This window comes from Bubalus bubalis, chromosome 3 (genome assembly GCF_019923935.1).
Source record: "Bubalus bubalis isolate 160015118507 breed Murrah chromosome 3, NDDB_SH_1, whole genome shotgun sequence".
Taxonomy (NCBI): domain Eukaryota; kingdom Metazoa; phylum Chordata; class Mammalia; order Artiodactyla; family Bovidae; genus Bubalus; species Bubalus bubalis.
The window spans coordinates 30,183,183-30,198,404 of NC_059159.1; the positions used below are offsets into that span (position 1 = coordinate 30,183,183).

At 50.4% G+C, this 15,222-nt stretch overlaps 1 protein-coding gene across 3 annotated transcripts in view; it reads left to right on the forward strand.

Moving 5' to 3' along the window:
- Positions 1-404: 404 nt before the first annotated feature.
- CDRT4 (CMT1A duplicated region transcript 4) overlaps positions 405-15,222 on the forward strand; it is a 28,645-nt gene continuing 13,827 nt past the window's right edge. For 2 of the 3 annotated variants that reach the window (XM_044939239.1, XM_044939240.1), the window contains exons 1-2: positions 540-1,063; positions 14,847-14,928. In XM_044939239.1, coding sequence (XP_044795174.1) covers positions 14,859-14,928 — 70 coding nt within the window. In that variant the 5' untranslated portion in view covers positions 540-1,063; positions 14,847-14,858. The other variant, XM_025280520.2, reaches the window with a different exon arrangement.

Genomic DNA, 15,222 nt, shown 5'->3' on the forward strand with positions numbered 1-15,222 from the left:
ATGTCTAGAAATATGGACAGGTGAATTCCAGATCTACTGAATCAGAAACTCTGGGGTGGGGTCTGGCAATCTGGGTCTCAATAGACCTTCCAGGTGACCACTGAATAGGGGTTTATTTGCCTCTCTGGGGCAGAGAACCCCCCTGCTACCTGGGCTAAGGCCCAGAACCCAGCGGGTGTTTATGACTGGGCCAGGGGTGGGGGGATCCCATACCAGGGTTTGAGGACAGCACCCTGCAGCAGGCTGAGCTCCAGGGGGATGAAGAGAAGAGGGCAGGAGCCTCTTCTGCTCCTCTTCTGCTCAGGGTGGGGACCATAACACCTGCTGACATCACAATGCCCATTTACTCTGGCCGCAGGCTCCTGGACCACCTGGGGCAGTGGAGAGAGGATGGCTGGCGAGTAGAGGACCAACGGGGAAGTAGGGTCAAGGACACGGGGACATTTGGGGGCGAAAATAAGCCCCGGGAGGGAGAGTCACCAGGCTTCTGAAGGTAGCATGGAGAAGCACAGAAACCTCTCAGGTAACTCGGGGGTAGGTCCTGTCTTGCCTTGGAGCACCAGGTGTTCCAGAGAGAACAGTCAGGGATGAATGTGGAGCAAGGCCAGCCTGTCACAGTAGCAGGAGCCCTTTTGCTGGACGTCGGAGCCTCAGTCTTCCTCCTTCCCTGCCGTCCACCCCTGAACTCTAACTCTACTGAGGTCTGGATTAACTTTGCAGGAACTTAGGCCTGTCTTTTAAAATGGTCAGGTGACTCCACAAGGCAGCCAGGGCAACAAGTCTATTTGAACGGCAAAGAAACCAAAACAAACACACGAAATACACCCGTTTCCTCCCTAGGGGTGGGGGACGGGGCTCCTATCGTGTTCCCTCCCCACCCACCAGGAGCTCAGCACCGAGGACATGCTACACTGGGATTGGGGGAGGCCTTGACGGTTAAGGACCTATAGGAACCCGGAGGGGAGAAGGTCGTGACAGCCACACAGACAGCAGGTTTTAGAAAAAGTGATGATGAATATTCCAGTTGCTTATTGAAGAATAATAAAGAACAGGAGGAAAAAGGGTGAGTACGTAAACACAGCAGTCCATAAGCTTTCTGATCAGCATGGACACAGTGTGGATGGGGGAGGGGAAGAGGGAGGTGGGGCTGGGCTCAAACCCAGGCCCCCAGAGGCCACCGTCTGTGCCAGCAGCTGCAGTTTTGCATGTGCTCGAGGTGTGAGGAGCTGCTGTGGGAGAAGCAGGAAGGGAGGGGCAAGGATGAGGGGGCCAGAGTCCTGGGTTCAGTTCAGACTGCCCTGTGTCTGGGAGAGGGTCACTGGCCAGCCTAGGGTCAGGGAGCCAGTCCTGTCCATTTCACCCGCTGTGTCCCAAGGTCACAGTCTTCCTTCAGGCCTCCAACCAGCACTTCCCTCCTTCCTTTTCAGCTGAGTTAGTTCGGGGTGTTTTCTGAGTGCTCCCAGCTGGGACCTGTGCAGGGTACAGGGATGCTTCCTCCCTAGTAATGAATGGTCAGGCCCACATGGCCTGGGTTGGGATGCGGGACAGCCATTCCGGTGTCTTCTCTTTGCCCTCCTGGTGCTGCCATGAGGGGTCTGGAGCCCTGGGATCCCTCCTCCTCCCCTAGTCAGAGCGGGGGCCCTCGGTTGTTGTATTGGAATGGGTTAGTGTGTGTGTGTCTTTGTGTCTGTGTGGGCATGTGTGTATATGTGCTTGTTTGTGTGTTGGGGGCTTCCCAGGTGGCTCAGTGGTAAAGAATCCACCTGCCAATACAGGAGACTCAGGAGACGTGAGTTTGATCTCTGGGTTGGGGAAATTCCCTGGAAGAGGAAATGGCAACCTGCTCCAGTATTCTTGCCTGGAGAATTCCATGGACAGAGGAGCCTGGTGGGCTATGGTTCATGGGGTCGCAAGAATCAGACATGACTGAGCGTGCACATGTATTTGTGTCTGTGTGTGCATTTCTGTTGCCTCTATGTACTTGTGTGTGTCTGGTGGACTCCAGTCGCCCATGGACACGGCTGAGCATGCACACGTGCATGTGTGTATGTATTTGTGTCTGTGTGTGCATTTGTTGCCTCTACGTACTTGTGTGTGTCGGTGTATGTCTGTGTGTGCATGTCTGTATTTCTGTGTGTGTGCCTGTGTGTACATGTTCGTGTGCATTTGTGTTTATCTGTGTTCCTATGTGCATTTGTGTCTGTGCTTGTGTTTCTGTGTGCATCTGTGTATATGTGTGTGTGTGCACACACGGGCCCAACCCCTGCCCTTTCGAGCCCCTCCATGGCCGTGCCCCCTGTCCTTCCCCGTCAGGCTCTCAGTGGGGCTGTGGGGCTTGGTGGATGGGCGCCAGGCAGCTGGGCCTGGGGGAGTGAGGAAGGAATAGCAGCTGGTACAGGCCACTCCCTGGGGAGTTTTGGCAGAAAAAGGAGGAAAAGAGAAGTCAGGGAAGCTTGGGGTCAAGGGAAGAATTTTCTAGAGGAGGGGAGACTTGGGAACGTTTGAAGCAGAGAGGGAGGGACATTTGGAAAATGCTGGTGATGGGGGCGAGGAGTGAGGCCAATGGGTGGGGCGGGCGGAAGGGGCCGAGCGTGGACAGTGGACGTCAGCACTGCTGCGGTCTGTCTCGGGCCAGTTGCCATGCGCCCAGATTGCTCACACCCCCAGCATCCATGCTGTCGATGTCCCCAGTGAGCGCTGACCAGCAAAGGGCGCAGAGAGAAGATGCCAAACACCATGCCCAGGCCGGGAGCTGGTTTCTGCCTTTAACAGGCTCAGCATCTCCTGGGACAAAGACGTATCAGTCTCCCGCGCCTGAGGGCTTGCCTGGCCCATGGGTCTTCACTCCTCTGCCACCCTTACCCTTACCCCTGCCCCACCCCCACCCCACCCTCTCTTCACTAGAGAAAAATGAGGCCAAGCGAGGTTGGTAATTTGCCCAAAGTCACACAGCTGGCAAACAACAGAACTAGGACAGGAACCCAGCGCCCTCTGACCCTAGTGTTCGCGCTCTGGGCGAGTGTGGAGCACTGGGTTCCCAGCCCCTCTGGGAACTCTGACTCTGTTGCCTGCTTGACCTCCTGTCATTTTGCCTGCTCCTGGCACAGCCCTTCACTGTCCAGACCTCAGCCAGTCCATGTGCAAGTTCCGACTTTCCCACCAACTACTGGCCCCTGTTTCTTCTCCAGGACCTCAGGACCTTCTTCTCCCAGTTCCCGTTTTCCTCAGGCCACCAGGTCTCTGGTGATGGGACAGACAGGTGTGCGGGAAGTCAGGCTCTGAGGAGGGGGCTGATGACAGGGCATTTCCAGTCGGATGGGTCAGTGTCAGGTCTGATGGCACCTGGTAAACTGTGTGGTGGGCAGTCTGCTGCAGAGAGAAGATGGGAAGTTGCTTCCTCAGCTCATGGAGGCTGGTGCTGAAGGGAAAATGCCCAGAAATCAACAGAATGGAAGGAAAAGTTTGCCAAGTTGCTGTGAGGGATGCTCACGAGAAGACTCTTGAGTGTCCCTTGGACTGTAAGGAGATCAAACAAGTCCATCCTAAAGGAAATCAACCCTGAATAGTCTTTGGAAGGACTGATGCTGAAGCTGAAGCTCCAATACTTTGGCCACCTGATGTGAAAAGCCAACTCATTGGAAAAGACCCTGATGCTGGGAAAGATTGAGGGCAAGAGGAGAAGGGGGCAACAGAGGATGAGATGGTTGGATGGCATCACTGACTCAATGATGAATTTGAGCAAGCTCTGGGAGATTCTGAAGGACAGGGAGGCCTGACACGCTGCAGTCCACAGGGTCAGTCAGACTTGACTGAGCGACTGAACAACAACAAGCGAGTGTCTGGTCTAGGTTAGGCATCAGGAATGTGCAGCAGGTCAGGCCAGCAGCCTGGGAAATACTTGGCCCATTTTGGTTTTCATTTTTCGTTGCTTATTTCTAACAAATGTTTATTTCACCATTGTAATTCTTCAAGTTTTTAGGAACATGCCAGAGAATGACTTTGTTCTGGTTTTTAGACTCTTGACTTTTGGTCACAGAGAGACAGAAGCCAATTAGCTAATCACAGTCATGGGCTGTCAGCCAGGGTTTCTTGGAGGGGCCACCTGCAGGATGTCCCCAGCCTGTATTGTTCTCCAGCCACCCTGGAACCATCATTTCACTCTTGCTCATCGAGACCCTGACCCTCCCTGATTCTGTAGCCCACTGGTTTTTCCACCACATCTGATCCTTTTTTTCTTCTTCCCAACTTCTTCAAACCAAGTCTCCTCTCTGATGCTAAAGAGAATCCCCTCTCCATATCTAGATGCACCTCCAGCTGGTGGCCCTACAGCGGTGCTGACAGTGGGGGATGTAAGGGTCCCCCTGACTCGTCTCCACAGTCTCTCATCTCTCTTTTCACTTCCAAGTTTTGGTCCATTCCTACCCACACTCTTGGCTCCCTTTTCTGGCCCCTGCCATCCTTACATCCTTAAAACATTCTACATTAATATGTGGTCTGCTGAGTTGCTTCAGTCATGGACTCTTTGTGACCCCATAGACTGTAACCTGCCAGGCTCCTCTGTCCATGGGATTCTCCAGACAAAAATACTGGAGTGGGTTGCCATGCCTTTCTCCACGGGATCTTCCCAGCTGGGAGATTGAACCTACATCTCTTGAGGCTCCTGCATTTACAGGTGGGTTCTTTACCACTAGTGCCACCTGGGAAGCCCCTTTACATTAATACACTTTACAATCAGCTTGTGAGTTTCTATAGACACTTTCAACTTGGTTGAGGTGACATTGAATCTACAGCCCAATGTAGGAGAACTGATATTTTTACAGTGAACATGGCATTTCTTTCCATTTATTCAGACTTCTAAACTAACACCCCAAAAAGATGTCCTTTTCATTATAGGGGCCTGGAATGCAAAAGTAGGAAGTTAAGAAACACCTGGAGTAACAGGCAAATTTGGCCTTGGAGTGCAGAATGAAGCAGGGCAAAGGCTAATAGAGTTTTGCCAAGAGAACGCACTGGTTATAGCAAACCCCTCTTCCAACAACACAAGAGAAGACTCTACACATGGACATCACCAGATGACCAATACTGAAATCAGACTGATTATATTATTTGCAGCCAAAAATGGAGAAGCTCTATACAGTCAGCAAAAATAAAACCGAAGCTGTCTATGGCTCAGATCATGAACTCCTTATTGCCAAATTCAGACTTAAATTTAAGAAAGTATGGAAAACCACTAGACCATTCAGGTATAACCTAAATCAAATCCCTTATGATTACACAGTGAAGTGAGAAATAGATTTAAGGGATTAGATCTGATAGACAGAGTGCTTGATGAACTATGGACAGAGGTTTGTGACATTGTACAGGAGACAGGAATCAAGACCATCCCCAAGAAAAAGAAATGCAAAAAAGCAAAATGGCTGTCTGAGGAGGCCTTACAAGTAGCTGTGAAAAGAAGAGAAGCAAAAAGCAAAAGAGAAAAGGAAAGATACACCCATTTGAAGCAGAGTTTCAAAGAATAGGAAGGAGAGATAAGAAAGCCTTCTTCAATGATCAGTGCAAAGAAATAGAGAAAAACAATAGAATGGGAAAGACTAGAGATCTCTTCAAGAAAATTAGAGATACCAAGGGAACATTTCATGCAAAGATGGGCTCAATAAAGGACAGAAATGGTATGGACCTAACAGAAGCAGAAGATATTAAGAAGAGGTGGCAAGAATACACAGAAGAATTATACAAAAAAGATCTTCATGACCCACATAATCACGATGGTGTGATCACCCACCTAGAGCCAGACATCCTGGAATCTGAAGTCAAGTGGGCCTTAGGAAGCATCGCTACAGACAAAGCTAGTGGAAGTGATGGAATTCCAGTTGAGCTATTTCAAATCCTAAAAGATGATGCTGTGAAAGTGCTGTACTCAATATGTCAGCAAATTTGGAAAACTCAGCAGTGGCTATAGGACTGGAATAGGTCAGTTTTCATTCCTATCCCAAAGAAAGGCAATGCCAAATAATGCTTAAACTACTTCACAGTTGCACTCATCTCACATGCTAGCAAAGTAATGCTCAAAATTCTCCAAGCCAGGCTTTAATAGTACTTGAACCGTGAACTTCCAGATATTCAAGCTGGTTTTAGAAAAGGCAGAGGAACCAGACTTCAAATTGCCAACATCTGCTGGATCATTGAAAAAGCAAGAGAATTCCAGAGAAACATCTATTTCTGCTTTATTGACTATGCCAAAGCCTTTGACTGTGTGGATCACAATAAACTGTGGAAAATTCTGAAAGAGATGGGAATACCAGACCACTTGATCTGGCTCTTGAGAAATCTGTTTGCAGGTCAGGAAGCAACAGTTAGAATTGGACATGGAACGACGGACTGGTTCCAAATAGGAAAAGGAGAACGTCAAGGCTGTATATTGTCACCCTGGTTATTTAACTTATATGCAGAGTACATCATGCGAAATGCTGGGCTGGATGAAGCAAAAGCTAGAATCAAAATTGCTAGGAGAAATATCAATAACCTCATATATGCAGATGACACCACCCTTATGGCAGAAAGTAAAGAAGAACTAAAGAGCCTCTTGATAAAAATGAAAAGGAGAATGAAAAAGTTGGCTTAAAGCTCAACATTCAGAAAACTAAGATCATGGCATCTGGTCCCATCACTTCCTGGCAAATAGATGGGGAAACAGTGGCTAACTTTATTTTTTGGGGCTCCAAAATCACTGCAGATGGTGATTGCAGCCATGAAATTAACAGACGCTTACTCCTTGGAAGGAAAGTTATGACCAACCTAGATAGCATATTGAAAAGCAGAGACATTACTTTGCCAACAAAAGTCCATCTAGTCAAGGCTATGGTTTTTCCAGTGGTCATGTATGGATGTGAGAGTTGGACTATGAAGAAAGCTGAGCGCTGAAGAATTGATGCTTTTGAACTGTGGTGTTGGAGAAGATTATTGAGAGTCCCGTGGACTGCAAGGAGATCCAACCAGTCCATTCTAAAGGAGATTGGTCCTGGGTGTTCATTGGAAGGAATGATGATGAAGCTGAAACTCCAGTACTTTTGGCCACCTGATGTGAAGAACTGACTTCATTTGAAAAGACCCTGATGGTGGGAAAGATTGAAGTCAGGAGGAGAAGGGGACCACAGAAGATGAGATTGTTGGATGACATCACTGACTCGGTGGACATGAGTTTGGGTAAACTTTGGGAGTTGGTGATGGGCAGGGAGGCCTGGCGTGCTGTGGTCCATGGGGTCGCAAAGAGTCAGATGTGACTGAACTGAACTGAAACATGTTTTTTTTAATAATGTATAATTTTCTGCAGAGAGGACTTGCACATATTTTGTTGGATTTATTTACTGACTTTGGCATTTTTGAAGTAATTTTAAACAGTAACTTTTTCAGACATTTTTTTCAGGCTGGTATTTAGAAGTAGTATGTTGTCTTTGCCTCCAACAAGTTTGTTAAACTCGATAATTCTAATAGTTTATTTGTAGATTCACTTGGGTATCTACAGATATAGTCAGAATCTTCCCTCTGTGTCCTTGGGGGATTGTTCCAGGACCCTTTGAGGGTATCAAAGTCCACAGATGCTCACATCCCTTACAGTTGGTCCCAAATATGCGGGTTCAGCACCTATAGCTCCAAGGGGCAACTGTCCGCTAGTTACAAGCGGGTTTTAGAATCAAATTGACTTGCTTTTGAATTCTAACCTCAGCATTTGCCAACTGCAGGGCTTTGAGACAGTTGCTTGGTGTTTCTGAGGCTCATTACTCCCTTTACAGAATGGGGACAGCGTGTCATAGGTGGACAGTGGTAAGGAATGAATGGCATGAAGTGGGTCCCTCTGACGGCAGTGCTGGCCCTCCCGGGCCTCCATTTACATTATTCCCATCCCTGTCCCCACAGCCGCCTCCCCCATGAACTCTGTAGCGCTCCCAGTTCTGGCTTTCACCCCATTATTTTATGGAATCAGCCTCATACACGTTCCTAGTGTCAATGTCAACGGATTCATTTGGTCCTTGAGTTTCTTGACGCCTCTGTGGCCTTCACACGTCCATGTCCATGACATCTTTTTTCTGACACCAAATGTATAGCTTCTGACACCAGCTGATTCTCCCCTCCTCCACCACTAGCTGGGTGCCTACACGTGAATTCAATTCAGCTTCTGTCTACCCGGAGAGCATCAGGTAGAGGGCTCAGTCTCACAAGACTGCCCCCATTTCAATTCAAGTCCCAAGGGCCTCCTCTACTTCTCACTGGCTATACATTTGGGGGTTCCCGTCACCCCTTCGTCAGATTTGCTCATTTCCTAGAATAACTCACAGAACTCAGGAAATGTTTTACCGTTACTTTACAGGAAATGTTCACCAGGTTATTGTAGAGGATACAGTTCAGGACAGCCAAATGGAACAGATGGAGTTTGGTGACGTGCAGTTGGTCAGTTGCTCAGTTGTGTCTGACTCTTTGTGACCCCATGAACGGCAGCATGCCAGGCTTCCCTGTCCTTTACCATCTCCCACAGTTTGCTCAAACTCATGTCCATTGAGTTGATGATGCCATCCAATCATCTCATTCTCTGTCACACCTTTCCTCATCCTGCCTTCAATCTTTCCCAGCATCAGGGTCTTTTCCAACGAGTGGGCTCTTTGCATCAGGTGGTCAAAGTATTAGAGCTTCAGCTTCAGCATCAGTCCTTGCAATGAATATTCAGCATCATTTGCCAAAGGGACAAATGAGATTTTACTTCCTCGGTCAGTACTTTTCTTTACAAATCCGCTCAGAGTCTGGCTGTATCCTCTCCTCGTCGCCCCTTGAAGCACTAGGTGAGGAGGGAGCCCTGGCCTCCAGGCAGAGCTGTGATGCGCCCAGGGCTGGCAGCTGCTGCAAGAGCCAAGAAATCTCGCCGTTTTCTTGCCCACCCCTTGGCTTCAAAGTAAAGTTTTAGAAACCACCCGTCAAGGGTGACCACACTGAGGTGGAAAAAGTGTTTCTGAAGCTGGAGTCAAAAATTTCCACTGACACCAGAGTTTGGCACAGCAGTTCTTAGTCCAGGCGACATTCACACACCATTTCTGTGACTTCTTGGAAGCCAACATGAACCTCTCAGCCTTTCTCTGCTATCCGGTGGGGAGATGGCAGAGGACAGCTCTCCTGTGAACCGGCATCACCTGGCAGGCTTGTTGAACTCAGGTTCCGGCCCCATGCCAGAGTTTCCGATGCAGCAGGCCTGGGTGGACCAGAGGAAAAGCATTGCCAACAAGCAGCCAGGTGATGCTTAGGCTGGTCCCCGGATCACCTTGGTGACCTCTAGTCCGGGTCATACGCTCACTGAGAGCAGGGAAGTCCCAGTGGGAGTCATCAATGTGTGCGTGCTCAGTCATGTCCAGCCCTTGGAGACCCTGTGGACTGTATGCCATGCTCCTCTGTCCGTGGGATTTCCCAGGAAAGAATACTGGTTGCCATGCCCTCCTCCAAGGGATCTTCCTGACCCAGGGATTGAACCTGAGTCTCTTACGTCTCCTGAATTGGCAGGCAGTTTCTTTACCACTAGTGCCACATGGGAAGCCCAGTGGGAGGCATCAATAAGTCCACTTAAATATGCCCTCTGTGCATCCTTTGGGGCTGAGGATGGGGTGAGAGCCATGGTGAGGGTCAGGGCCCACAGGGTGGCCATGCACCTCTGTTGCTGCCCCTAACCTGCCTGGCAGCCCCGCTGGAGGTCCTGGGGCAAAGCAGCCATCCTCGGGCTCTGTCTGCACCGTCTCCTTGAGGCCTTCCTGACTTGCAGAGTTCCTCCTGAACTGTGACTGTCAGAAACTGTCAACAGTTCCGGTCAGGCCTACCTGTTGGCAGGGGAACTTTAGGCAGAGGGACGCCGTGACCCAAAGACACCTTCCTGGGACCCCCACATAGCCCCAGGAAAAGCCAGCCCCTCGTCTCCCCACCCCAGGGCTGGAGAACATGGGGTGGGGCCGGGCCCATGACTCCTTCAAAGCCAGGTAGATGCTGGCGGTCACAGCGAGCCCGGCCCTCACGGCTCCTGGTTGCAGGCACTGCGTCCCCGCTGCATATACAGAGCCTCCTTTCTTCCTCCAGGAGAAGCCACTCTTTCATGGGCGGTGCAGTCGAAGGAAGTGGAAAGTCCCAGACAGAGCCTATGAGCCCCTCTGGGTCCCTTTGCCCCTTCTGGCCCCTCCCAAGGACAGGGAGGCGCGGCCTCTGCAGGTGGGCAGGGTCCTGCCCAGAAACAGGGTTTCTGGAGCCAAGGCCAGGATCGAGGGAGGGAAGGGGGAAGCCCCAGGCCTGGGCTCTGGGCTGGACTGCAGCCTCGGCCGGCCCTCCCGCCGTGGCCCAGGAGGGCCGTGCTGAGAAGCTGCTGATCTCCACCCCTCCGGCTCCACATTCCTGGATGCTGAGGGAGGGATCCCAGTGTTTATTCCGAACAATGTTTTCCTCTGTCTGTACTGACTGGGCGGTAAATTCTTCCAGATTTCTGGCTCCACATCGTAACTCCAACGGGAGAGAAACAGGTTTACGGCAGTTGGCAAGGGTGGGAACTCAGGGTCGGTTCCTGTACCTCGTGCGTCTAGAATTTCCATGGGTGGATGGAAAGACTGCTGGCTGTTTGGTGGTGGTGGTGGTGGGGGGGGGTCACCCCAGCTCTGCACCCTGCCTTTCACATTTCCCACCCTAGAGGGCAAAGTGAGCTTTCTCTTCTGGAACCCAGCAGAAAGGGGGCCGAGTGCTGAAGGTCAGGGCTTGCTGCGCTTTCTTGGTTGCGATAAACTCAGAAGTTGGGCTCACATGGAACTCATTTGGTGGGGTGCTGGGAAGCTGGCGTGCATCCTGGGTCCTGGGCTGCTGTGTGGGGAGGAGGTCAGAGCTGGAGAGACAGAGAGGAAAAAAAACAACAACCCTATTTTCACAGAGAAATCTAGTGACATGAGGGCTAGACTGTTGGACCAGAAAGACCCCAACATAGCTGGTTGGGTCTCAGAACCATGCTGTTCGGTGCCTGTGATGATCTGTGACTGTTGCTGTCCTTTAATAGGATGTCCTTTAGCAGGATGATTACACAACGGGGCCACTGAGACCCTCTTCTCTTTATTAACGATATAGAGATCTTTGGGAAACCAGTGGGATCAATTCAAAGATAAAGGCACCCTTCCCTTGAACACAATAACCTGGTTCCTGGTTTTTTCTCGGTGATGATTTGCTCTCTGTGGGGTCCTGGGTGAAGCCTCAGCCCTGGGGGCAGGTGCCCTTCAGCCTTTTGGATAGGAACAGCCTAGATCCACATCAGGCAGGGGGCAGATGGGGGCCTTGAAACCCCCAGTTTTCTTATCCTGTGCTCTCAGACCCTGAAAACCTACTTCTGAATCCCTTTCATGGTTTGTGTATGTGTGTGCATGTGCAACTGCACACATGCACTCATGTACACACAGCAGGAGAGAAAGGTGGCTGGCCAGCCACCCAGATCCAGAGCCCAAACAGCATTTATGTTGTAGAGGGGGTGTATGCGTAAAATAATTGCATGATAGAACTTGACTTTATAATCTGGCTGCTTTCACAAAGCCATTTTGATGCCAAAGTCATTTTTACTTGGTCTTAAACCACTAAAGCTACAGCTTTCTGAACCTCTCAAGGAACATGTGAAGAAAGCACCCTGGCATCATCTCTGAGCCCCACCTCCACCCCTTTCCACCCCTCCCTGTCCCCTCTCTGCCTTTACCCCTCCAGCCACAGTGTCTGCAGCATCAAGATGGCCTTGTCCAAACTGGCTTTGTTAGACGATGGCCTCGTTTCTGTGGTGTTTGATAGCCATGAATTCTTTACATACACATGCTCCCTTGTAGCAGAAGTTGCATTGTTCCCCAGAGATGGGAGCAGAGTGGAAGGAGGAACCATGTAGGGGAATTACCCCCACGGCTGGCAGAGTCCACGTCTCTGTTCAGTATCAGGAGTAGGATCCTTCCTTGGGAAGTCTGATATGGGCCTTGTATCAGTTACCTCTTGCTGTGTAACAAATACCCCCAAATTTAGTTTCTTAAAACACACATGTACCTCCCAGTCTCCATGGGTTGAGAATTTGAGTGGGACTTAACTGTGCCTCTGTCTCCAGGCCTCTCTGTGGGAGACAGCTGTGGTTTTGGCTCGGGCTGTGCTGCTACCCAAGAGGCTAACTGGGGAGGGTCCCTGCCAGAGCTCACTCGCATGGTTATTGGCAAGATCAAGTTCCTCACAGGTTGTGAAACTAAGGGCCTCCGTTCCTTGCTGGCTAGAAATATCCCTGGCCATTAGCTTCCCCCTAGGGTGGCTTATAATAGGGTTTCCCTCTGACGTACAGAGACAAAGAGAGACAGACAAAGACAGAGACAGAGAGTGAGTTCAAGAAGGAAGCTAAGGTTTCTGTGTAACCTAATCGCCATGTAATGTCCCATCACTTTGATCACATTCTATCTGTTAGAAAGGAGACATTAGATATTGGTGGGGGGTGGGTTTCAGAGGATGTTAGTTCTGGTGGGCAGAGGATCTTTGGGGGCCTTCTGGGAGGCTGCCTGCCAAGGCTTCTGGGCCCAGTTCTGTTCAGTCTGTTCAGCCTGTGGGCCCTGGAACCCTGGTGGTTCTGATAAGCCCGTGGCTGTGAGGGGAGAGATAAACGAGTTCTGCGGTCACCAGAGAGTAAGACACAATGTTCTGAAGACCACCCGGGGCTGGTGATTCTGAGCTCCTGAACTGGTTACACTTGCCCTCCACTCTCTCCTCTTGTCCCACCTCCACCCTCTGCTCTCTCTGGAATTCATCTAGTTCTTGTCTTGGGTGCCCATGTTACGTCATCATCTTGCTACCCACACGCGCCCCAGTCACACATCAGAGAGGTAAGTTCATGCCATTAGTTCAGGCTTCCTGATCCTCTCTACAAAAGCAGACAGTTTAGAACTTACTGATCATGACATCCTTCTCCCTGAATCAACTGGATTGGAGTAACATCCATGGGACAGGGTGTTTCTCATGGAGAAACTGAAATTTGGAAGGATCGAGTAACCTACTCAAGACTGGACCAAAGATGCAGAGCTGGGTCTCAGAACTCTCCTCCAGCCCACGTCCCCTTTAAGCTGCTCACATACCCAAGTCTCCAGATTGTTTCCAGCAGGAATCTGGCGAGACTTTTTGGCCCGGTTTGCTCGTGAAGTCATCGCAGGCTGGAGCTGCAGTGGCCTGAGGAGAAGAGAAACGGGGTCAGCTGGGACCAGGGGTGTTGAAGCTGAGGGTTTGCCAGACGCATGCCTGGGAACATCGGGGAGTTGCACGGGGCATGTGTGTGCACGTGTGCATGCGCACGTGTGTGTGTAGATAATAGAACCCCCCCTTCACCTTGGGGATCAGGGCCGTGCGCATATTTGTACATTTGGACTCGAGTGGCTGCAGATTGCCTGGGATGCCTCAGACCTGCTGGGCTCAGGTCACCTCCAGAGGGTGTCGTTTCTACAAGCAGATGATATAAACAGGGCTGCTGGGAACTGAGAGTGGCATTGATGTGGGGGATGGGTGGGACTTGGGGACAGAAGTGTGCCCCCCCTCCCGTAGCCCATCCTTTCATCTCCCCCTGCTCCAGCCTCTTCCTGGATGTCATAGTCCTGCATGACAGTCACCCAAGGAGGGTGAGGGCGGTCCAACCTGGGCTCCCACCTGCTTCACATAATGTACCTCACGACAGAGCCGTCAAAGCCAGAGAAATCCTGTTACTGCCCCTAGTTTACAGACGAGGTCATCGAGCCTCAGGAAGTTTAAGGATCCCACTGCAGGTCACACAGCTGGGCAGCAGCCGTCCTGTCCTGCCCTCATGCTCTTAATTGTACATGCTGTGTTGTGCTTAGTCACTCAGTCAGGTCTGACTCTTTGTGACCCCATGAACTGTAGTATGAGAGACTCCTGTCCATGCGGATTCTCCAGGAAAGAGTACTAGAGTGTGTTGCCATGCCCTCCTCCAGGGGATCTTGCCAACCCAGGGATCAAACCCAGGTCTCCCGCATTGCAGGCAGATTCTTTACCATCTGGACCACCAGGGAAGCCCATGAATACTGGAGTGGGTAGCCTATCCCTTCTTCAGGGAATCTTCCCGACCCAGGGGTCGAACCAGAGTCTCCTGCATCGCAGGCAGATTCTTTACCAACTGAGCTACCAGGGAAGCCCCTTAATTGTATACTTTACTCCATACAACTGCTTCATATGTATCTTTGTCCCGTTAGGCACATTCTCGTATGTTGCCTCTTGGAGTTGTTGAAATACAAACACAGTTAGATCACAGAAACACTGTGGGAGCACTGAGGAGAGAGCTGGTTCTCATGCAGGGCTGCACGAGGGTGGGTCTGGAAGGTTGGGCCTCTGTCAGGAGAGGATGTCTCCCCAACACATACTGTGGAGGGCCCGTTTCCGGAGAGTAAAAGTGCTCCGTGCACCCCTCCACTGTGCCAAGGAGAGACACATTAAAACCCTTGTTGAATTGGATTTCTGACTCAACAAAAACTCCTTTTGTCAGAACCTCAGAACTTCCTGGCACATGACCCGCACATATTTCCTATATGGTAATGGGTCGCTGTGGACTGTTTGTATATCAGTGCCTAGAAAAATTCGTTTAAAATGAGTAACTCAGTTTTTCTCTCCAATTTCAAAGACCCCTTTCTTGATCTTTGGGTACTCAATCTTTGCTATTTTCTCTTTTAACTGCAGGCAACAGTTTTCCTGCATATTCAGCTGTCCGTTTCCCCTAGAGCATCCATGGTAGTTACATGATAGTGTATTTTATCAGTTTACCTTCCTCATTCTGTATTTTTCAGAAACCTCTTGAAATGAGCCACACCAGAGACTTTCAGAAGCTTGCATGCTGGAGAAACAGAAACCAGAGACGGTCAGAGCGAGGTGAGCAAACCTGGGGAGAGAGACCCCAATACCAAGTCATGCACAATGGGACAAAGGGCCCTGGTAGACCAGGCACAGATAAGACACTTGAGAGAAGAGGTTAGAGCAGGTATAAGGCCGCTGGGGGTGCTGCTCGGCCTCCCAAAAGAGTCAAAACAGTCCTGGAAGGAGAGATGAAGGGGTGTCTGAACTTATCATCGTTTGGAGGGAAGAAAAGGCCACTCCATCCTCTAAGAGCAGATGGGAGGCCGCCCGGGGCCGCATCTAGCAGCAGCAGCATCCCTGTGTATGGTG